The following is a 24,371-nucleotide window of genomic DNA, read 5'->3' as shown; positions in this document are numbered from 1 at the left end:
AATTAGCAAGGATCTGAGCTTGCATTTGAATTCAGGACTTCCGGACTCTAGGTGCTCTATCCATCGTGCCACCTAACTGCTTGTTGACTTGATTTCCAAATTTCCTACTATTCTCTTTTGTGCATTAAAAAAATGCTTCAACAGCCCTCTTTTTTCTTTTATTTCTTTTTGTTTGTTTGTTTCTCTCCCTTTTAATCTCTACTTTGGATCCTTTGTTTATTCATGGTTTCACGGGATCCACTCCTCCATAGTTTAATGGAGACTCACCCATGAAGTGGCAATGGAAAGGAAATAACAAAAACTACTGCATGACACCACTCTTTCTCCTGGGTCTTTTACCTATTAGATTTCTCATTCTCTGTTTCCTCTGCTGAATCCTCATCCAGATAGTGCCCTGTAATCATAGGGGTCCCACAGGGCTCAATCCGAGCCACCTTCTCTTCTCCCTCTATACCATTTCACTTGATGATGTCATTAGCTCTGTAAAAATAATTTTGATACCCCTACTCAATTTAATCAGTGTTTACTCTGAGCATTGTGATTTAGTGGGCATCAGTGATTATGTTAGTGAACTAAGCAGAATAGAAATGTCTGATTTACATTCACTAATGCTGTTAGAATAAGAGTTTGACTGATCCACTATATATTGATGATTATGTTAATGTTATTGGATTTATCAGGCAGATGCATACTGTATTAGTTAGGTCTGTTATAAGGATTTATTAATACTACCCACACACACATTTCTAAGCATACTCTGCTTGAAATAAGGTTCATAAGCCTCAGAAAAAGCCTCCTTACCTCTATGACTCACTAACCACCACTCCTAAGCGACCTTTGATTTAAAACCACAACTTTTTTGGTCCACTGTACACTGTGGGCCAAATACTAGTGTTTGTTGATCTGTGGAAAGCCCCTGCTGAGATGGCCTGCAGCTGATGAGCTGTGAAAGGCCTTTGACAAGGTGGTTGTAATTGAGGGATGTTGCCCTTTGTCAATCATGGGAGCTCCTCTACTTCTGAAGATAAGTCAATCATAAGTATTTCCACACTTCTGAAGGAACCACCCAAGGACTAGGGGACCTCTCAGGGACTCCCTAAGGTCTATAAAATCCTTTAACCCCTGATCATCAGGATCCTTAGCTAACAGGAAGGTCTTGGGTCCAATTGCTTAAGGACCACTGATCTCCCTAATAAACTGATCAGAGCTCTGTCTTGACTGAATTTTATTGCAGATTGGAATTTTGTTGCCCACAGTTCCCATGGATTTAATTATCATCTCTCTCTCTCTCTCTCTCTCTCTCTCTCTCTCTCTCTCTCTCTCTCTCTCTGTCTCTCTCTCTCTCTCCTCTCTCTTTCTCTTTGTAGGCAATGGGGTTAAGTGACTTGCCAAAGGTCACACAGCTAGTAAGTGTCAAGCGTCTGAGGCCGCATTTGAACTCAGGTACTCCTGACTCTAGGGCTGCTGCTCTATCTACTGCATGACCTAACTGCCCCCAATTATCATCTCTATGTGGATAATTCTCATATCTAGCTTTCTCACCCTAAACTCTGCTGACTTCCAGTCTCTGTCTCCAATTGCCTTTCAGACATCTTAAACTATATGTCCAGTAGACATCTTAAACTTAACATGTCCAAAATGGAACTCATTCTCTGTTCTCCCAAAATCTCCTTCCCCCATAACTTCCCTATTACTATAGAGGGCACCACTATCCTCCCATTTCCCCCAGTGTTGAAACCTAGGAGTCATCCTTGACTCCTCATTATCTTTCACCCCCAATATCCAATCTGTTGCCAAAGTATGTTGATTTCACTTTTGCAATATCTCTCCAATACACCTTCTCTACTCTGATATTGCCATCACCCTTGTGTAATCTCTCATCATCTCATGCCTGGACTACTTCAATAGGCTGCTAGTGGATCTGCCTATCTCAAGGGATTTTCCTAAAGCTCAGGTCCAACCACGTCACTCCCCGACTCAGTAAACCTAAGTGGCTCCCTATCACCTCCAGAGTCAAATACAAAGTCCTCTGTTTGGATTTCAAAGCCCTTCACAACTTAAGTTCCCCGATACCCCCAACCCTTTCAGTTTCTTACACCTTACTGCCCATCACATACTCTTCAATCCAGTGACACTGGCTTCCTTGCTGTTCCATGAACAGCACACTTCATCTCTTGGCTCCAGGAATTTTCCTTTTCTTATATATATACATATATATTGGCAAGGCAATTGGGATTAAGTGACTTGCCCAGAGTCACGCAGCTAGTAAGTGTCAAGCATCTAGTATGAGATCAGATTTGAACTCAGGTCCTACTGACTCCAGGGCTGGTGTTCTATCCACTGTGCCGCCTACCTGTCCCTATTCCAGGAATTTTCTCTGCTGTCCTCCATACCTGGAATGCCCCTCCCCTTATCTCTACCTTCTGGCTTCCCTGACTTCCTTCAAGTCCCAAATAAAATCCCACTTTCTATAGGAAACCTTCTCCAATCTCTCTTAATACTAGTGTCTTCCCTCTGTTATTTACTTCCTATTCATATATGTGTGTGTGTGTATACATATATACACATACATACATATTTTGTTTGCACATAATTGTTTGTTATTTCTCCCAATAGATTGTGAGCTCCTTGAGGGCAAGGACTATCTTTTGCCTCTTTTTGTATCTCCAGCAATTAGCACAGTGCTTTCCACATAGCAGGTGCTTAATAAAAGTTTATTGACTGAGCATTGATCTCATTACTAAAACTATAGCCTAAGGATGATATTAAAAGAGAAAAAAAAAGAACTATATTACAAAAACACCTCTCTGATTCAGTCAAAGCAAAAAAAAAAATTAAAACTACCCATATGTTCCATGATTGGGAAATGGCAGGGCAAACTGTGGCATATGAATATAATAGAAAAATACTGTGCTATAAAAAAATGAAAATATTAATAATACAAATAAATATGGGAAAGAAATCACATGAAGTAATGCAGGGTAAGGAAAGCAGAATCAGAACAGATAAGCTAACATTTATGTAGAAATGGCTATAGCAACATCAAAATCCTGAAAATATATGTAGAAGAAAAAGAGCTCAAATTATTCGTAAGCAAAAGCTGCAATTCTATTGCTATCTTGTTAAAACTAATATGCATTTTAAAGCAAACATTAACAGAGTTTATAATTTCACTTATGACCTTTTTAAAATACTTGTTTGTATGCTTGAATATTTTTGTGAATGGTTATTAAGGATGGGATAATTAAAAAAACTTACTAGAGTATAGCAGGACATGTACTTCTATAGAAAAAAAGTTATACCCATTATCAGTGGAACAGATTAAGTATATATAAAAGTAAGGTAGCAAACCTGGTCTCAGAAGTCCTTGGATCATCATATATACAATCATAGATTTAAGGGTGGCAGAGACCTTGTAGTTCATCTAGTCTAACACTCTCATTTTATAGACGAAAAAAAAAACTAAGACCCCTGGAAAAATTATGTAACTTGTTCAAAATCATATATGTAAGTCAGTAGCTAGTGAAGATTTGAACCTAGGACTTTAGGCCATATCAGCAATCTTTCCACTATAACAGTCAGCTTGGATCACAATCTTAAAATAGTTTAAAGATTTGAGCATGGTATACCTTAAGCCATTAAGCAGGACCATACATTTTTTAAATCAATCTCATACATTTTCTCCATGGTACCTAAAAATACCCTTCTTGCCTAATCTGATCCAGCTAGCACATTACCATCATTATTTGGGAGATTGCTGGCTCAATACTACCTGTGGGGTGTGGGAGAGCAGGAAGCTGGATCTGCTTTCACCAAAGGAGAATGTAATAAAGATAATGGAGATTGTAAAACTGCAATGTTTCTGGTTTGGCAGACAACGCAGACCTGATCCTAGAAAAAATTCCTGGACCACAAATTCTTGGCTTCTCAAAATGAGAAAGGCCTTGAAATCATTAGGAATTAACTCATCAACCTGATTCAGAAAAGAGCTGATTTTAATTTGGACCATAGCTAATAACCAAACTGGAGTGAAAATCCAGTTGTATCTACATCAAGAAAAATATAATTTTTAGTTCTTATTTTCCATTTTCCTTTAGTTTCAAGTTGACTGAATTTTGTATTCTTATGTAACTCAACATTACCAAGGCAGTTAGTGGTAATTTTTAAGCAAGACGGGGAGATTTCTTTTCATTACATATTATCGTAGAACCTGCATACTCCTAGAAACTTCTTTCCTAGAACTCATGCTAAGGTTCCTGTCAATGAAACTTGAGTGTCCCAAAGGGCTTTGGCTCATGGAATGATCATAGAACCATAGATTTAGTGCTGCAAGGGACTTTATTGCACAAAAGGACACAAGTAATTGACAAATGATTTTAAATCATATTACATGTGTAATGGGGGATAATCACAGGCCTCTGGTATAATCTTGGTAGAGTCCCCCTTATGGAAAAAGCTGGGAGCAAAACTGAGTTTTCCTAGCCATTTCCACAGAGAACTGCTCTCTTCTCTAAGCTGCTAGACATTGAAATCATGCCAGGTTCCAAACCGGCTTGCTACATTATACAAGATACACAGGATGTGCCAGTGCATTCTTAATGCCTTTGATTGATTAGTTGATTTCCTAGAGACTTCCTCAGCTGATAAATATATTCTGACTAGAGTAGCTTGTTAATTACTCTAAGAGTGGTAGACTGCTTGGTTCAATCGACGCTCTTCGCCCTTACACGAGCATTTCTTTTGTGTACAAGAAAAAAATACCTGCCCTGTACTTGATCACACTGTTCGTGAAGTGCTTTCCTTTTGGTAAGATGTTAGACATGAGCCAAATATAAACTTCAAGTGATTTTCCTGGCTCTCTGTGTTGGGAATTTTAAGAGCCAGAGACACTGAGAGGGCAGCTAGGTGGCACAGTGGATACAGCACTGGCCCTGAAGTCAAGAGGACCTGAGTTCAAATCCAGCCTCAGATACATAACACTTACTAGCTCTGTGACTCTGGGCAAGTCACTTAACCCCAATTGCCTCACACACACACACACACACACACACACACACACACACACACACACACAAAGACACTGAGAAAAGAATCTGTTTCCTCTCTTATGAGGCCTGGTTCTCCTTGGGCTATATCTGGACCAAGTATGAACCCATGGCTAGGGCTCTATCAGTAAGAAAGGCTGTTGGTACAAGTGTATTTAAGAAATGCTGAATAATCTCTATAGATGTTGGGGGGAGGGGAGGGAATCAAGTGTCTTACATACCTTGGTAGGGCCTGAGGGTTGTCTTTAAAGGGACTTAAGGAAGGATGTTTCCCTATCATATAATGTGAGCGAAAGATGTTTCCTGATGCACTTGATATGCCCAGACCAGTTCCGGTTTCTTACAACATACTCCTCTTTAGTCTGGTGGGTGTTTCGTCTTTTGACTTCAAGTGAATCACTATGAATATAAGCAGCTCTTTGGGGTGCTTTATGATCGTCACTCATCAACTGTGAAGGTGTTAGCTTAGCTCAACTCAGTTCTCCTCCCACTTCTGTGGAGGAAAAGCCCTATTTCCTTCCAGGACAGATGGTATTGTTGAGGGCTTTGGGATGGGGGGAGGGGACAGGGACTGGATCAGTTTCCTCCTCTGTAAAATGAAAGGTTTGGTCAAGATGATTGAGCCCTTAGAGGGCTCTTCCAGTTAAATCCTGTTATTTAAGGTGTAGTATCATAGAAAGAATACACAATTTAAAGTCAGTGGTTCTGAGTTTGGGTTATCTGTTACTTACGGACACTATAATCTGGGTTGGGCAAACTCAACTTAACCCTTCTGTGCCTCAGATGCCTTATCTATAAAAAAGGGAATTACCAGATGCTTGAGTGTCTAAAATATCTAAAATAATATGAAATACTAGGATTTCAAGGAATAGTCAATATCTAATTTGGCAAGATTGTAGAGTATGAAAGAAGAGAGATGTGTAAAATAAGACTCAAAAAATAGCTTGGAGACAAGTTGTAGAGGCCCTTGAATGCCAGTCCAAAGAACCTGGACCTTTGGTGGGGGATGGACAGTAATAGGGTTGAGAGGCCACGAGGTTATTCATTTTGTTTTAGCGGAAGAGTTATATGATCAGAGGTGAACATTAGAAAGATTACTTTGAGAATGCTGTGTAGGTTGGACTAGAAGGAAGGAAAGGAAAGAAGTGGAAAAGAAACCCATTAGTGGTAGAAGGCCAATGCAAAACAAGAATGGAGCTTTTCTCTTATATATGTAGGTATTACCTCAATGTAGTTTGTAGCTTATCAATTCCTTCCCATTCTTTGTGACTCTTCTTCATATCATTCCATAACTTTCATCACGGGAGTCTACTCAATGTGCTGAGTGGGATCCTTCCTTGCTTTTCCTTGGCACCTAAAAGCATGCCATTTGCCCATCAATTATCTCACCCTGTAGCTATCTCATCTTTTTATTTCCTACATTCCTTCAATGACATCTGGTTGGCAATTTAGGGATGAATTCTTTGGCCATGGCAACTCATGGCAAAAAAAGGAAAAAAAAAGGCCATTGCAATAATCCGGGTAAGAGGGAATAAGAGCCTGAGCTAGGAGAATAACAAGGGCACTAGAAAGAGAGGAAAGATGTGATAAATGGGAAGCAAGATTTTTGGACTTTGAAAATGATTAGAGGCAAGGAAGAAGAAAATAAGCGTCCAAAACTAGATTGTACCATGCCACCCAAAATGGGAAGTAAGGAGGAGGAGGCAGAGGGAGATTTCATTGCTTCATCTTTAAAATTTCTTGGTTGAAGATTCATAGGTTAAGAGGCTCTACAAAGTCACAGAGGTGCCATATTCTCAAACATACACCCCAGCAAAGATATAAAAAGCAGCTAACCAGACTGAATAGCGGTTGATAAATACAAAGAAAAACTGTGGTATCTTCATCCAGCCCAAGACTGCACGAAAGGATAATAATAAAGCAACATCACTGGGGAAAGAGTCCCACCAGAAAAGCCAGAGCAAGTACAAGCTGCCAACACAGACCAGTCACAGCAGAGGGGCGTATAAAGTGCCCTGTTCCCCACAGGCAAAAAGCTGGGGTGCTCAGGCAAGAAGCTCCAGAGTAGGCAGAAACTTGGAGCCTCCTGACTGCTCTGACAAAGCCAGGAAGTAGTGGCTCATATTAGCATCCCCCTGTACTGTCACCTAAGATGCTCTGAGGGAAGGGGGCCTTGAGGAAGCACCTCAACCCCAGATATTCCAGGGAGCCTCACTATGAGTTCAGACACAACAGGGGAAGTGGAAGCCAGTAACCAACCAAACATGGGAACTCAGGGTCAGGCACGAAGAGAACCTGAGAATTCCATCCAAGAGTGCACATGGGTCAGAGCCTTGCCCTAGCACAATATCCCAAATCAGGAACTGAAGCTGGAGATATGAGTTTAAAGAAAGAAAAAGAGGAATGTATCAAACACTATGAAGAAATATTACAGGTCTAGAAATACCCAGAAAACAAACCCCATAAGAAGGCCACAACATCTACCACAGAGCCTCAGAGAGGGAAAAAAATGAAGTGGCCACAAAAGCTCCAAGACTGCCTGGAAGAATGTTTAAGAAGAGCTAGGAAATAAAATTATAAGTTATATAAAGTTACATTACATAAAGTTATGAGAACTCAGGAAGAAAGAAATCAAAGGGGAATTAATGGGTTTTGTTTTTTATTTGTATCCTCAGCACTGACCCCAGTAATTGGCACATAGTAAATGCTTAAGAAATGTTTATTGATTAAATAATTAAACTGTTCATATCCTTTGACACAGCAATACAACTACTGTGTATACATCCCAAAGAGATAAAATAAAGAAAGGGCCCATTCATGAACAAATATTGATAGTAGCATTCTTTACCATAGTAAAAAATGGGAAATTAAGGGTGTATGTACCCATCAATTGGGGAGTGGATGAACAAATTATGGATTAGGAATAATAAAATATCACTATACCATAAAAGATGATTTAAGGAATGGATTTGGAGAAACCTGGGAAGATCTAAGAAATGATGCAAAGTGAAGTCAGACAGTCTTTAATTTAATTTTATTAATAAATATTTATTAAGGGCTTACTATGTGTCATGCACTATGCTAAGCACCGAGAGTACAAAGAAAGACAAAAAGACAGTCTTTGTCCTCAAGGAGTTCACAGTCTAATGTGAGAAACAACATGAAAACAACTATGCACAAACAAACTACATACAGGATACACTGGAGATAATTAACAGCTTAAAGGATCTGTCATTACTGGGGCAGGGGAATTGTTGGGAAAGGCTTTGTGTAGAAAGTGGGATTTTAACTGGTACTTGAGGGAATCCAGAGAACTCAGGACGTATAGATAAGGACAGGGAGAACTCCAGGCATGAGGGTCATCTGGGGAAAATGTCTGGAGGCTGGTGATGGAGTATCTTAATGCACAGAATAGCAAGGAGGTCATTGTCACTAGATCACAAACGGTTCCAGTAGTGTATAAGAAGACTAGAAAGGTAGGAAGGGGCCAGGGACCCTTCATAAAAGGCTTTGAAAAACAAGGAGAAGATTTTATATTTGACCCTAGAGGGATAGAGAAATGCCAGAGTTTATTGAATGGGTTGGGGGGGAGGTTGTGACATAGTCAGACCTGTGTTTTAGGAAGATTAATTTGGCAACTTAGTGGGGGATGGAACATAATGGAGAGAGACTTGAGGCAGGGAGATCAATTGGTAGGCAACATTCCAGGCACAAGGTAATGAGGGCCAGCCCCAGCTAGGTGTCTAAGGAGAGGTAACATAGACAGGACTTAGCAACGGATTAGACATGAGGGGTAAGAGAGAGTGAGGAGAAGAGGATGACGACTAAATTGTGAACCTGAGTGACTGGGAGGATGGTGGTACTCTTGACAATAATAGGGAAGTCCAGAAGTGGGGAAGAAGTGAGTAGAACCAGGACTACAACTTTCTAAAGAAAAACAAGTTTGAAATACTTAACTACTCTGATCAATTCAATGACCAAGTACGGCTCCAGAAGATGGATGATGAAATATGTTTTCCACCTGAAGATGTACAATGAGACACACATTTTCAGATATGTCCAATGGGTGTGTTTGTTTTGCTTGACTATACTTACCTGTTACAAGGGAGGCGCTTTGTTTAATTGGAGGGAAGAGAAGCTAGAAATAATGATGACCAAAAGGGAGGAAGAAAATAGGGCCATGAAAGCACATTTTTTAATGCTTAGAAGAGAACAGAAGGAAATGCAGCTTTGAACAAACAGTAATTGTGAAATTCATGTTTTGAATTTATTTTATACTTTAAAGGGAAAAATAAGCTGTACATAATGGGAATTTGCAGTTTGTTCTTTATACATGAAAATGTTTATGTTTGTTGATATTTGTCAAGTTTAAAATAACAAAAAACAAAATTTAAAATAAAGAAATGAACAATGTCATAATCAGCTTTGATTGGCTTTGCAACCTTTGACTTCAAGGATCCTCCTAGTTCTTAAATCAATGAGGAGTTTGGTTGTATACATCGGTAGGACAGAATCTATCACAATATCAACAAAATATCACCAGACTGACCATATTTCATGAATGTAGGGTATCAGAACCCCAGAAAATATTTTCTACAGCCAGCTCTGTGGTGCAAAGTATACTACTGACATACTGATAAATGATGTAAAAAGATTCCCTAAAGGCAAATTTAAGGACATGTAACATCTGCCCTCAATTGTAGAAACTGGTAGCAAAAATGTGCTCCACATGGCATACAGCATGCCACAATGAGGTCCGGCTGTTTGAAAACATCATCTGATGTAAGCAGTGCCCAAGAGAGAAAATCAAGAAGCAAGCAATGTCCCAATTAGTTCCCATGGGGCCTCTGTGGGTTCAAACCATTCACACATTAAAGGAGCAGCTGTAAGGTTTGTCCATCAAGAACTTAGTCCAGATGCTGAGTGAAATGAGCAGAACCAGGAGGACACCATACACAGAAACAGCCACATTGTGCTATGACCAACTTTCATAGACTTAACTTCTCTTCGCAATACAAGGATCTAAGATGATTCCAAAAGACTCATGATAGAAAATGCTATCCACATCCAGAGAAAGAACTATGGAGTCTGAACGTAGATCGAAGCAGACTATTTTCTCTCTCTCTCTTTTTTTTCTTGTGGTTTTTTGCTTTGGTTCTAATTCTTCTTTACCATGAGACTAGTGTGGAAATATGTTTAATATAATTGTACATGTATAGCCTATATCAGATTGATGTCATCTATGAGAGGGGAGAGTGAAGGGAGGGAGAGAAAATTTAGAACTCAAAATCTTGTAGAAGTGAATGTTAAAAACTAAAAACAAAAAAAAGTTCGTCTATATCATATTTGCACTTATACCTTCCAAGCGTAAAAAGTGCGTATGTAGCTAATTCAACCTATGCCTAGGTATTACTGGAAAGGCAGCAGAGCACTTGGAGTTGAGGTGACCTAAGTTCTAACCTCGCCTCAGTTGCCATCTGTATGATTCTGGATAAGTCACCCATCTAAACCTCAGTTTCCTCATCTGCAAAGTAAGGATAGCAATAACAGAGAGAGGACCAAATGAGATAATTAATGTAAATGCACTTTATAAACTTAATAGAACTATACAAAGGCCAACTATCACAGGGCAGTTCACTTAGTCAGTCAGTAAATATTTATTAAACACCTACTATGTGCCAGACACTGTGTTAAGCATCAGAGATACACATACGAAAACAGAACAAAAATCTCTGCCCTCAAAGAGCTTACAAATCCAATTGGGAAAAATAGGGGGTGGGGGTGGGGTAGGTGCCTGCTGCAGGGTCCTGGTGAAGAAGTCGGAAGTTTCAAAGCGGTGCAGCCAGGGGAGAAATAGCATGTTCTGGGCTGAGCCCCCGCTTCGATGGAGGCTTTGGCATTCGTGGATCCACCCTCCGATCAGAGACAGAGAGCGATGATGAGGTGGAATATCAAGGCTGACGGGACACGGCAGGGCGAGGAGGCTTGCCCAATAATGAGTGTCCTGGGGCATGGCGGAGAAATTGGAAAGATCTCAAAGTAATGCAGCCAAGAAAGAAATGAGAAGTTCATTTAGAATCAGAAAATCTGGGTTCAAATGCTGCCAGGTTATGTAGGCTCTCTGCCCCAAGTTTCCTCCCTTGTAAAACCAAGGGACGTTCTAGATCAGTGGGGTCAAACTTGAGGCTGCCCCTCAAACTCCTGAGTGCAGCCTGAGTCAAATTCAGATGCAACTGGGAAATGTTCAACATAATAAATAAAAATACAACATAGTATAGAGAATGTTACTTTGTATATTCCAAGTTAATATGACACCTGTAGGGATACTTGCTGTCACTGCTCTAAATGACCTCTGAACTCCCTTCCAGCTCAAGACTTATGATCCAATGATTCTAGTAACCCATTATCAGCATCATCCAAAGCATTGGACCAGTTCCTATAAAAGAAATATCCTGCTATATTAGGTTACGTATATGCATAATAACCTTTTCATCAATTTGTTAGTACCATCATTAAAAGAAATTCAGGTGACTCTCCAGACCAATCCCAGAAATTATTCATTTATTCATTAAGTTAACATTATCTGGAAAATTGGAACTATAATGTTGTTGGTAGGATCAATTCTCCAAATTGCTCATTCAGTTAATATGAACAGATTTATGAAACAAAGTACAAAAGGAGAGAAGTACATAGTATAAACTGCATTCCTGCCTGCTAAAGAGCTTTGCCTGCTGGCATGTTAACACCCTCCTGATTGATATCTGTCCATCTACTAATGTCCTTATTGCACTTCCATTTCTCTAGTAACCATGGCTCAAAAAGAGCCATCTTCTAACCTTCCTCTCATTCACTCTCCATGTACAAATTGGCAAGTCCTAGCAATTCTGCCTCTCCTGCCCTTCGCATTGTTCCCTTCTTTCCATTCTTACTACCCTCAGTTTTGCTTTTCATCATCCTTGGCCTGGACCATAACAACTTTTTGGCAGCAGCTTCTAAGACAGACGGACAAGCAAACCCAAGCAGAACAAAGAATTCTGTGGAGAATAGTATCTGAGGGTAAAAATGATCACCCGTACACTATTTCACACAAGTTGGTTCTAGTAGCATGAGACTGCTAGAGATGTAAAACTACCCCCCCCACACATACCTGCCATAATTCTGTTGAGACAGAGAATAAAATCATAGAAGGCAGAGAATAAAGAAAATAAATACAGAGAATAAAAGAGAAAAACTGAATAGTCAGTGATCTTAGACTCAGCACAATGATATGAACAATAGTATCAGTGACATTTTAAAGTTCCCTTCTCATATGTAAGTGTCTATGTCTTAACAGGTGCTATATCTCAGGTTAGAGTTTCTTTGGGGAGAACTCTCTGAGAGCGTCAATATGTGTGTCAGGGGTGGAGAGAAGAACCAAGGTTCTATCACATGGGCAATGATAACACTAGGGAGAGGCAAATGATGAACAAGTTGCTTCCAGAATTAGCTGTATCTACAGACCTGATATCCTATAGTTTTTTCCTTTCTCTAAGGGTAAGAACTATGAAACAAATCTCTAATCTTCATAATTAACTGGTCTCTGCCTCCAGTTTTTCTGTAAGTATGTATGTATATATATATATACACACATAGTTTATATAATATGTAACTATATGAGTATGTGTGTGTATATCTGCACACTGTTGTTGGAACAGTCCTCTGAACACACACCTCTGATCCCAACACTCTGATGTTCAAGAAGTTTCGGTAGCTCCCTACTTCCTACTGAATGAAGACTCAACTTGGCCTAGCATTCAAGGTCATCCCTCTGGCCTTATTCCACACTACCCCATCTACTTAGTAGAGAATTCTGCCAAGCTGAATACTTGCCATTTCCTGCAGCTGACACCATGTCTATGACAGGAATAGTGCTGCCTCTATTCCTGCCTTTTGAAGTCTTACTCATTTGTCAGGATCCACTTCCAATTCCACCTACCTTCTCCATGAAGGTTTTCCTGATTACCAGTCACAGCAACAAGTGACATAATTTTCATTCTCTCTCTCTCATTCTCTCCTTTCCTCTCCCTACAGCATTTGAATCACTCCTCACACTTTGGCTCATTTATATATACTTCTAGTAATTTATTTTATATTATAATTATCTTTATATTCTGGATACTTGGGCACAGCTATTCCCCTCCTCACTCTTGCCCTAGATTAGCAAACTCAGTGAGCAAAGAGGCTAATTCTTAAATAATCACCTAAGAGTATCTTTCACATACTGGGTATCTGACCAATTTGTTGAACAGATGCAAGGCTCCAATGCAAATCAAGTAAATATAAAACAACTATATCAGCCAAAATTCTCAAAGTATAAAGGAGTTTAAGTATTCCATGAAGCCAATGGCCACATTTTTTTTCTATTGTATTCTCCACAACTCATAGAAGATGCTTTGCAAATCATGGATGCTCACTTGTTAAATGAAGGGATTCATTAATTCTAACCACATCAACAACTCTTGTAGCAAGTGTGCAATATCATATGGAGAGTAGGGATCCAGGGAATGGGGTCTGTGGTATGGATGGGAAGAAGAAAGTTAAGGGTGAGATGAACTAGTGTTGGCAGGGATAGGATAAGGGGTGTTTTCCAAAGCAGGCTCTGCTCTGAAGAGAAAGGGACCACTTTTGGGGAAGGGGATGGGATGAGAGTTGCAGGGAGGTAGGGCAGTGTAACAGAAGCAGCAATGAAGTTGGAGTCTGAGAGCTCAAATTCAAGCTCTATAACTGATCATGAATAAATCACTGTACCTCCATGGGTCCCAGCTGCATGAACTATAGAATGAAGGGGATGGGCTAGCTCACCAGGGACCTCCTTTCAAGCTCTAGATCCTCAGAGCCAATGGTCAGAGCTGCCATATCCAGTCATCTTATGCTGTATGCCACAACTGGCAAACAGTTACATAAAATTGGGTTATGTCACAAATATTAGTGAAAATCCTCTATGACTAGGTCTGAACTTTAAAGAAAAGATAGATTAGATGGTGGTTATTATCATTGCAAAAGACTTCTTTGCACAAAAGCATGTATGTATGTTTACAGATCTCTAATTATCTGACAAATAACCTAGAGTGCCAAAGGAAAGGACGTTATGGAGTCAGGGGAAAAAAAACCTATCAGAAGCCACTGCCATCTGAGAACCAAACATGAACTGAAAGCTTCCCCCCACCTCTACGCCTTTGCATTTTACTCATAATTCCTGGAATTCACTGCCTTCTCACCTCCACCTGTTAGGAGCCCTATCTTCCTTCAAGGATCAGCCCATTCACTGCTTCCTATGTCATTCTTTTGGGGAGCCCCCTAGTGGTCAGTGTTCTCTCCAGCTTCAAATAATCACAGAGAATGAAAAAACTTAGATAAACTGATCTAGAGTGAAGTTAGCAGAGTCAGACAAGCAATATACACAATGACTATAATAGTGCAAATGAAAAAGTTCACTACAAGGAAGTACAAATGTGACTAATTATAATGACTAATCATGGACCAGAACAGATAATGAAATACACTTCTTTCCTTTGGGAAGAGATAAGGGACTCTGGGAGCAGAATGACATAAACTGTTAGATATTCTATTTGTTGTTTTGTCTTAACTATCTTTTGTTAGAAAGAATAGTTTGGTACTGAAGGGAGCTATAGCATAAATGACTTCAACATAAACAAAAAGTATCAATAAAACTTATGTTTTAAAAAATCATATATATGCAGGTAGGTGGCACAGAGGATAGAGCAGGCCTGAACTCAGGAAGGCTCCTCCTGAGTTCAAATCTGGCCTCAGACACTTACTAGCTGTGTGACCCTGGGCAAGTCACTCAACCCTTTTTGCCTCAGTCCCTCATCTGTAAAATGAGCTAGAGAAGGAAAATGGCAATCCACTCCAATATCTTTGCTAAGAAAACCCCAAAGGGCATCATGGAGAGTCAGACATGACTGGAACAACTGAAGAATAAATCATTTTGTGTGTATGCACGTGTGTGTGGGCAGGCGCAAGCACGCGCACACGTCTCCAAGCTACAGACCCAATAGAAAGTAAGTTCTTTGAGAAGAATAGGGATTGTTTTTTCAGTTTGCTTTTATATTCCCAATGCCCCAGTGCCTAGGAGGAGTATCTTATACAGGCTTAATAAATGTTTATAGGGTCATATTTGAAATTATAAATCAAGAAGAAAATACCACTGATTTACAAAATTTAAATTCACATAGTACTTTTTAGGAATGCTATTGAATGTACCTATACTCTAACCAGAGATGTTTATAACACATTGGGTCTTCAGGTATACTGCCAGAAATACTCCCTACTGCAGCCCAACCAGATTAAAAATGTAATTGGGAAATATTTAAACAACAATAACCACAAAAAATTAAAATACAATAGAACATAGATAATGTTAATATATGGTTTTCTAAGTTGATATGCAGCCTGTAAGAATTCTGTATTGTTTAGTAGCCTCCATTTCTATTTGAGCTTGATACTATTGCTCTACATAAATAAAAATGGAATGGAAAACTACTGCAAATCAGTTATCTAAATATGGAAGATGATCTGAAGACTCTCATCATTATTTGTTGTTGTCCATTCTTTTCAGTTGTGTTCAACTCTTCTTGGCAATGATACTGCAGTGGTTTGCTATTTCCTTCTTCAGCTCATTTTACAGATGAGGAAACTGAGGCAGAGATTAAGTGACTTGCCCAGAGTCACACAGCTAGTGTCTGAGGCCTGATATGAACTCAGGTGTTCCTGACTCCAGGCCCTGAACTCCATCCACTGTACCACCTACCAGCCCCTCATCATTATACTTTTTCACATATACACACACACAAAAACCCCCACCATATTTTGGTTAGGAATTTTGAGTTCCAAGGAATTACAACCAAACTTGTTAAAAGCATTAAATTATCCAAACAGTTAACCTGCTGGAATTTAAGACAAGATGATAATTGCACATGATGCTACTACTGCCAAGTTCTAAGAAAAATAACATAGACATATATGCTCCTGGCATCCTCCTACTATGATACAACCTTCTCTTCCCCACCCCCAGTTATGTTTTAGTTTAAGGGAAAAAATAGTCCCTATAGCATTCTTCTCTATATCATTTCCTAAAGATAAAAATTAAAATCATCACTTTGCTACATGCTTATAAGTAAATTTGTCATCAGTTTTTAAATAAAACATCATTTAAAAAACAAGTAGAATTTACTAAAAACAAAGTTTTTAAATATTACATTTTATACAACTTTCTTGCTTTCTTCCTCATACACTCCATAACACTACCAGAGTGACCTACTTTCTTTACCCCACATACAGCAACCCATGTCCACCTCCCTGACTTTGCACAGAAGTCCTACCTTATTAGGAATGCAAACCCCTACCTCTCTTCAAGACTCAGCTCAAATGCTACCTCCTGGAAGAGGCCATTCCTGATTCCATCAGGTATTAGTGCCCCACCCATTACTATTTACTTATTTCTGTTGCCCCCTCCTGAATATAAAGTAAACTTCTTGAGGGTGGGGACTGTTTCTTGTCTTCTGAGGCGATCAGGGTTAAGTGACTTGCTCAGATCACACCTCTAGTTAAATATGTGAGGCTAGATTTGAACTCAGGTCCTCCAGACTCAGTGCTCTACTCACTGTGCCACCTAGCTGCTCCGGGAGATCATTTCTCATTTTGTCTATGTATCCCTAGCACCTAACATGTGCCTGGCATATTAGAGGTGCTTAATAAATGTTTATTGGACTGAACTGAAATTCTTTGGAGAAAAACAAAATTCTTATCTCCTATGATTTACTACAGAAGTAGATCTCTGTGTACAAAATCTGCACTGTTTGGTTCACAAAGGCTTATCCTCAAAGCAACCTTTAATTCAATTGGGGGGGGGAAGGGGGAAGGATGAATGACCCTATTGTGCTATCTAAGCATTAACTTCCTTTTAATGGCTTTCTGAACTACCCAGGTGGATCCTCCAGCCCCAGAATCCTTTCTTACCTCAAAAGGCACTATGACCATTGGCTTCTTTTTCAGTTCCTCACATTTTCTCATCTTACACACTTGGTGGCTATATTTCTGTTTTTTACAGTAAATACATTCACCACAATTCGCCTTCTGTTGGCAAGGTTCACAAACTCCACATCGCTTTCGTTTCTTCTTCTCTAAAGTAGGGAGCAAAGTAGTGTAGGAGAAAGGACAAGAGTAAGAGGTGGTGCTGGAAAATGCCATGGATACAGAAATCACCTTAGTTGCACTGATCTGGAGACTCTCTCCATCCAACTGGCCAGGATCACTTGGTGCCAATTTGGGGTCTTCTGATAAAGGATTTGATTCTCTGTTTGGTTCACTCTCAGAGACTATTGTAAAATTATGATTGTTAAATGGCAATTCTGAAAGCAAGCAAGTATCATATGGTTTATGCATCTCTTGATCAACTATATCTGTTGTGGCAGCAACCAGACTTTTCTCAAAGTTTGGTAATGAACTAGCAATCTGACCTGAGTCCAAAGTCAAAGTTTGCATAGCACCATGGCCTTCTAGCAGGTCTGAAGCAGTGCTTTGGATCACAGGTTGGTCTAAAGAAACATGAGTGGCCTCTTGCTGGTCTGATCCTGCTAAGAGGTAATTTGCTAAAGAGGTAGGAAAAATGGGCCCACTAGGCCCATTTTGGAGATACAGTTCAGATTTGCCTTTATAACAGGAGGGTTGATATAAATCAGGTTTCTCCTTCATTGGCTCCAAATAAGAGTCAGCTACTTTAAGAAATTCTCCTCTTGAGCCCAAATCTTCTAACTGCATGTTGGGACTTGATTTAGAGGTCACTATGAGGGCAGCATTTTTAAATAAAGGAATAGGCATTGAGTCTTGGGCAAGAGCTTGAACAGGGTCACTTGAATCATTTAATGACTTTTCAAGGAAGAGGCCTTCACACTTACAGTTCTCTTCTGAGGCCTCAGAAATTTGAGTTGGTAGGCTGCTATGAGTAGAAATACTTTTTGTGGGATCCTTTACATATTGGAACCAAGTGGCATCTTCATTAAATGATATATTTTCTCGTCCATTTTCTTTGCTTGGGGATGCATCACAGGTAACAACTATCAGATCCCCTTTGTCAGGAGAGAGTAAGATTTCTTGTGACTGATCTGTCTCTTTTTTGATTTCTACCATATGTCCTTTGGACTCTGCCAGGACCCCATACTGGCTTTTATCTTCCTTTTCTAATGTCTTAGAGGATGGAATTTTCTCAGGTCTCATAATGACCACTGGAGGTCGGGACAGGCGTTGAATTAGAGAGGTGCTTCGAAGAGACATTGTAAAGCCATTGCAGGATAAAGACTCTGGATTCTGAAAAAGGACATCAGTTTGATCCAGACTCCTTCGAGAAGCTCCAGCTCTTGTCAGAAGACTTCTTACTGGCACAGGTGGTTTTGGTTTTGATTTTTTCTTAGCATTATTTCTTCCTTGCATCAGCTGTTTTAATTTCCCAGCACTCAGAGCTTTTACCAACGTCACCTTTTTGGTCATAATCTTGGATGCCTCATTTAGTTGGCTGGCCTTCTTTTTGCTTAGATCTTCCTTTCTGACTAATTTGGAAGATCGCCCGTGATGGGAGCGAGACATAACTAACAAGGAGAGGAAAATGGAAAGGGGTGGGGTACAAATTCATGGGCCCTTCCAGAAGTCTCACTTCAACTGAAAATTTGTTTGTTTCATGGCTCAGCTCTGTCATAGCAGTGTTTGGATCTGAAATAACAAAGAAAATTAAGAATGAGTTCTTTTCCCCCCTTGTCATTTGCTAATATAGAATTTGATGTCTTTATTCAGTTAGCCAGAAATTCTTAACTAAAACTAAGGAACAGAACACATTTAGTAGAAATGAAAACACTATGTAACAAACAAGATTAAAAGTGCTCATCTCTAAGGTGTATTTTCAACTTTGTTACATAGTAAGGTTCATCTTGTTACTTGTTGCATCCTACCTTCACTGAGTAAACAGGGACTGCTTAATTTTTTCTCTACATCACCAGCGTTAAGTAAGCACAGTCCCAAATGCTTCTTGAATTAAGTTTGTAAAATTATTTGAATGAGTTTGAGTATTTTTCTCTCTATATGGAAAACCACAATTATCCAATTTGTCCAAATTTTCAACTCTCAGAACGCTGTGAAATTTAGATGTCATCCCAATCTTTAAACACCTGGACACTTTAGAAGTTGCTCCCTATTCTGTTTTTTCAATGGAGTTTCACTCAGGTGAAAGGTAGAATCAGCCAGCTTGACTCAGTTAAAATGAAGACTCAGAGAAAAGAGTCTTCTACAAACTGAGAAACTCCGCCCCCTAGCGATCCCGTCAAAATAGCACAACATGACGCTTGACAGGGGTTCCTAACAAGCATGCTTCATTAAAGTCAGTGTTTTGAAAAGTTAGGCATAAGCTACATTCAAGCCTCTTCTTGAGGATCAAAGCATGGAAGAAGGCAAGGGATATGGATGCTAAATAAGTTATTGAGAGAATGAGTGAATGAGTGAATGACTTATATATGATATAAGTCATATATAATTCTCTTTTGTTTTTATTGGTCCTTCTTAGCATATTGGGATGTTTGTTGATGATTGTCAAGCTCATAATTTCAAAAGGACAGTAGAAAAGAATGAGTGAAAGAGAGAGGAATATAAATGGAAAAGGTTCTGATTGCAGGAAGCATAATGGTGCAATACCACCATAGCAGCCTTAATTGCTATATAGTAGGACCAATACCAAACATTGTCTTATGTCTCTATAACATAAACCAAATTATGAGCAAGTAAGAGATTTGTTTAAAAGGAAAAACAAGGTTCCTAGTCCTTTTTTAAGCTACTCACGTATCATCAGTGAAACAATGGAAAATAAAGGGCAGAATATTGAGAATTTCTGCCTTCAGACAGACTTGCTTGAACCTCACCAGTCCAACTACTACACAAATTTAATTCAGCAAACATTAACTACCTACTAGAGGGCACTGTGCAGGGTGTTGAGGCTTTAAAAAAAATAGTTCTTGCCCTCAAGAAACTTATATTCCACTGGGGGTTGTGTGTGTGTTTAGGGCTCAGGGATATCTTTCAAAGCAGAGATATGGCTTCCTTCAATTCAGTTCTAATTCAATACCTTTAATCACCAAGATAAATAGGAAATGTGAGAATACAACATTTAAATTCTAAGTATTACATATTTTGTAACTTTCCAAATAGACAGTGATAACATTAACCACAAAAGGTAAAATATTTCAGTAAATTCTACTGAATATGAGAAAACTTCAAAAGAATTCTTGGCAGAAGACTTAAACTTTAACTCTCATTTTCTTTTCTTTAATCCTTTTTTTTTAAGAGTTGGCTAGCAGTAACTCTTTAGCTGAGAATAGATGTATACCACTTCCTCCAAAGACCATTAACACAGCTTTTTATACTAGCATTACTAGAGCAATGGAAAATTTATTTCCAAGCCCCGAAAATTCAGCAATATTTTTATAAATACACCTTTTCTTTTGCATAAAGTTGCTTATATCTTTAGGGAGTATATGATTTAGATAGTCCAATTATCTTTGAAATAAAAATCTTTATGTTCAACAAACTAAAATATGCAGATGTCATTTAGAGTCTAATTCTAAAACCAGCCTATAAAATAAACAGCTTCTTCATTCCTTTTTTGGTTTTAAAAACCAAAGCACTTTAGAAATTAGGAGTTATAATTAAGGTTATGTTTATTGTTCAAACCCCATCTCCGAAAAGACACCTTCCAAAGAAAACAAAAAAGCATGAACAACATGGAATAGGAAGATATGGCCTCTTTAAATTGTAACAGCCTTTGTATGAGCTCATGAAAGAGGGCAATGACCCCTGAAGAAACCAACTGCAGGGGACATGCCATTGGGTACCACCCAGCCAAGGAAAAAAAAAAACAACCCACATCCTATTGCAAGTTCCTAATTTTGCCTAAATGTCTCCTTTTTTTTCCTGTGTGATTAAGTAAGTTGTCCAGAGAATTAAATTCTCCTGAACAAACCCCAGAATGTTTTTCTTGAAATAAACTAGTATCAGATGAACAAGTAGCCCATTTAAAATATGCTTACATCTGATGAAGCATTCTTTGAAATGTGAAATTATTTTAATTGGTTCCATAATTTTTTTCAATTTCTATTGATTAAATTCATATTTATCTTGTGGACTCATCACTAAAAATCACATTTTCATTTTCCATGACTGATTACAGGAATAGGAAAAGGACCTATGATTTCATTGTCATAGTAACTCACAGGAAAGAAAACTCTCTCAATTCAGGACAGCACCTTTTCTGCAACTGTGATCTTAGAGAGTCAACTAGAATGCTAGGGAGTTAAGGAATTTGCTCAATGTCAAACAGGCAGTTAAATATCAGAGATGAAATTTGAACCCAGATCCTCAGGGGTTCCAGGCTGGCTCTCTTATCCATAATGCCTAGCTATGTCTTCTGATTATATAAATTCCACATTTCAAAATACATAAGTCAATTTTATTCTGCTCTAACGTATCTTCCCAAGTCTAGATATTAATAATAGATGCTATAGAACAATATGGTCAAGACAACCAACATAATATTGATGTTCATGTTGAAAATAGGGAGGGCCAGAAGTGAGATCTTTGTATAACTGAAAGAATACAGAATGTCCCAAGCAGAGATCCTAAAATTACAACTGAAAAACAGATGTAAGTTGTAATATTATTTTATTTTACCTGAGAATCCCAATCCTCTGAAATAGATTTTAATTATTTTTAAAGTAAATTATTTTAATTAACAAAAATCTTATATTTAATTATAATAGGGGCACCACCAGGAGGAACAGTGATGATTTATGGGAGGACAGGAGATTAGAAAACTGAAAATGAGGAACAACAGGCCAGAAAGAATGAGATTCACACTTGGACTCTAAGATTTCAAAACAAAGAATTTAGATACATTTCAAAGGGGTCAAAACTATTAAAGCCAAGTCTCAGTAAATAAGATCAAAATACAATATTTTTCTCTATTATCTCACTTTATTGACAATAGAGATTCCTTTAGATGCTTTACTCTTCAGAATTACTGCAATAGTCCACCTGACAGGAAAACTAAAGAGTGACTTTCTAAGACTGTCAGTTTGAAATTTGGTTACTTCAACAGGCCTATGCCAGAATAAGAGAGTCAAATGTATATTCTTTTTCTCTCCACCTCTATCTCCCTTCCCCCCTCCCAACCTACATCTCCACCCTCCATGACACCCCAAATCCCCTGAGCAGGATGTGGCTGAACTGATGTAACCAGCCATCCTGCAGGTCAATTTCAAATTAGCCTGCAATCCTGCCTGCTGCCAGCAGCAGCCAAAAGTGCAAATAGCATTTTGCACAACCCAGCTGCAAAAGGAAACTGACCAAGATTTCACGGTTTCCCCATTCAGTCCCTCAGTGGGTAAAAGCTACTGCACTTGACAGAGAGAAATTGACTCGAAAAGGAACTTCAAGTAAAGAACCACCCTATTCATAGTCCTCCTACAGCTCTCCCCATGTCTAAAGCTGGAGAGAGAGTGCACAAAATGACTATTCCTCGATAGTTTGTGACTGCAGGAAGTGCAAGAGCCCAGAACACATGGAAAGACTCTTCAGTGAAACTGACTAGAATACTATGAGATTTAATGGGAGGCCCCTTCCATACGTAAAACTCCACGGCTGCCCTGCAGAGAGCAAAGAAAGGCCAAAAAGGGAGAAATAAAGGCATAGAAAATGAGAAAGGCGTTGGGGTTGCAGCGCAGGGGAAAGACAGACGCCAAAATGGGGCAAGAATGATTAAAAAAAAAACCCAAGGCATGGAGGGGCAGGGAAATCGAGGGAGAAGATACTCAAGAAGGCACAAAAGTCTCAAAGACAAAGACAAACAATCAGAAGGGAAGGGGGAGAAAGAACAGAAGACAGACCAAAAAAATCCAAAAAGTAATCAGCACCAAAAAGCAGAAAGAGTAAAGGTAGAAAGAGAAAGAAAAAAGGCATGCAGGAAAGAGATACACTGACCCCAGAGGCTGGGGGAGGAGAGAGACAAATAAAGAAGGTTGAGGAAGGAAGAGAAACAAAAAGCAAAGAATAGTGGTAATTCCGGGAGGGGTCCTAAAGGTGCCCTACACTAATGCTAAATGCTGTGGTTAGTTCTTAGAAAAAAATATTAAATTGTCACCTAGGGAGAACAATTGAAGCCAGGATCACTGCTTGTATGATTTTGGCCTGAATTCAAAAGTTTGACTAAAATCAAATAGTTTTGAGGACAGAAGGATTTTACAAATACATGTTTAGTTTTGCTTGCTTCTTCTTAATAGCCTATATACTTGGCAGTGATAAAATTATCTAATATTATAAAGTCACATTACCATTATGTTTGACCCAATTTTTCTAAAATGTTCCCCTTCATTCTCCACTACTGATAGAGAAAACACAACCAATCTTCAAATATTATCTTATTTGTATTGTAGTAGAGTGCTAGACTTGGAGTCAGGAAGGGCTGGGTTCTAATTTTACCTCAGACACTAACTGTGGTTCTAGATGTCACTTATCCTCTCAGCCTCAATTTCCTTATGTGTAAAATGAAAATAATAATAGCACCCACCTAATAGGGTTGTTGGGAGGATCAAATGAGATACAACATACATAATGCTTTGCAAACCTTAAAAGGTCTACAAAAAATATTAGCTATTGTTACTATATGTGTTTGCATATGTGCAACCCTCTGAAAACTGGTCAAAAATCATCTATATGCTTTAAAATATACTTGCCCCAACTCTAGGAAATTATTTAAAATACCCCATCAATTTCATTTCTATTATCCTGAGTTCCTAATGTAGCCAATATTTGGGGAAGGGGGATGAGTGTGAGGAGGGAGAATTGAAGGAAAAGTCCATGGTAAAAGAAGGAACAACACATTCATGAGGTTTACTTATCTGGTCACAGTGACCACAACAGAACAAAAACAGCTGCCTTCTCAAAGTCCCCCAGGCTCAGCATGTTATGTGCCTCTGCCCCCCCAAGGTCCTAAACCATACGCTGTAATACTAATATAAAACCACAAGGGTGGCTTGAAGTAGCAACAGAGATATTTTGTATTGCCTTGATCCCCTGGCCTGAAAAACCTCAAGCACTCATTCCTAAAGTTCACATTACTGCCCCAGATGGAGAAAATGGGGGCAATAAGTGATTTGTTGGATACAGTTAAATTGAGGGAGGGGAAAGAGAGAGAGAGAGAGAAAAAAAAACCACGTCCCTGGGTCATTCTTAAGC

The 24,371-nt window shown here is 39.0% G+C and overlaps 1 protein-coding gene across 1 annotated transcript in view; it reads right to left on the bottom strand.

The window, feature by feature from the left end:
- Positions 1-24,371, bottom strand: part of TET1 (tet methylcytosine dioxygenase 1) — a 208,981-nt gene that overhangs the window by 148,709 nt on the left and 35,901 nt on the right. Inside the window, 1 exon segment of the mRNA XM_078150750.1 lies at positions 17,064-18,809. Coding sequence (XP_078006876.1) covers positions 17,064-18,686 — 1,623 coding nt within the window. The 5' untranslated portion in view covers positions 18,687-18,809.

Source organism: Phascolarctos cinereus, unplaced genomic scaffold (genome assembly GCF_003287225.1).
Source record: "Phascolarctos cinereus isolate Bilbo 61053 unplaced genomic scaffold, phaCin_HiC Scaffold_3;HRSCAF=262, whole genome shotgun sequence".
NCBI lineage: Eukaryota > Metazoa > Chordata > Mammalia > Diprotodontia > Phascolarctidae > Phascolarctos > Phascolarctos cinereus.
This window is presented reverse-complemented; position numbering and strand designations above follow the sequence as displayed.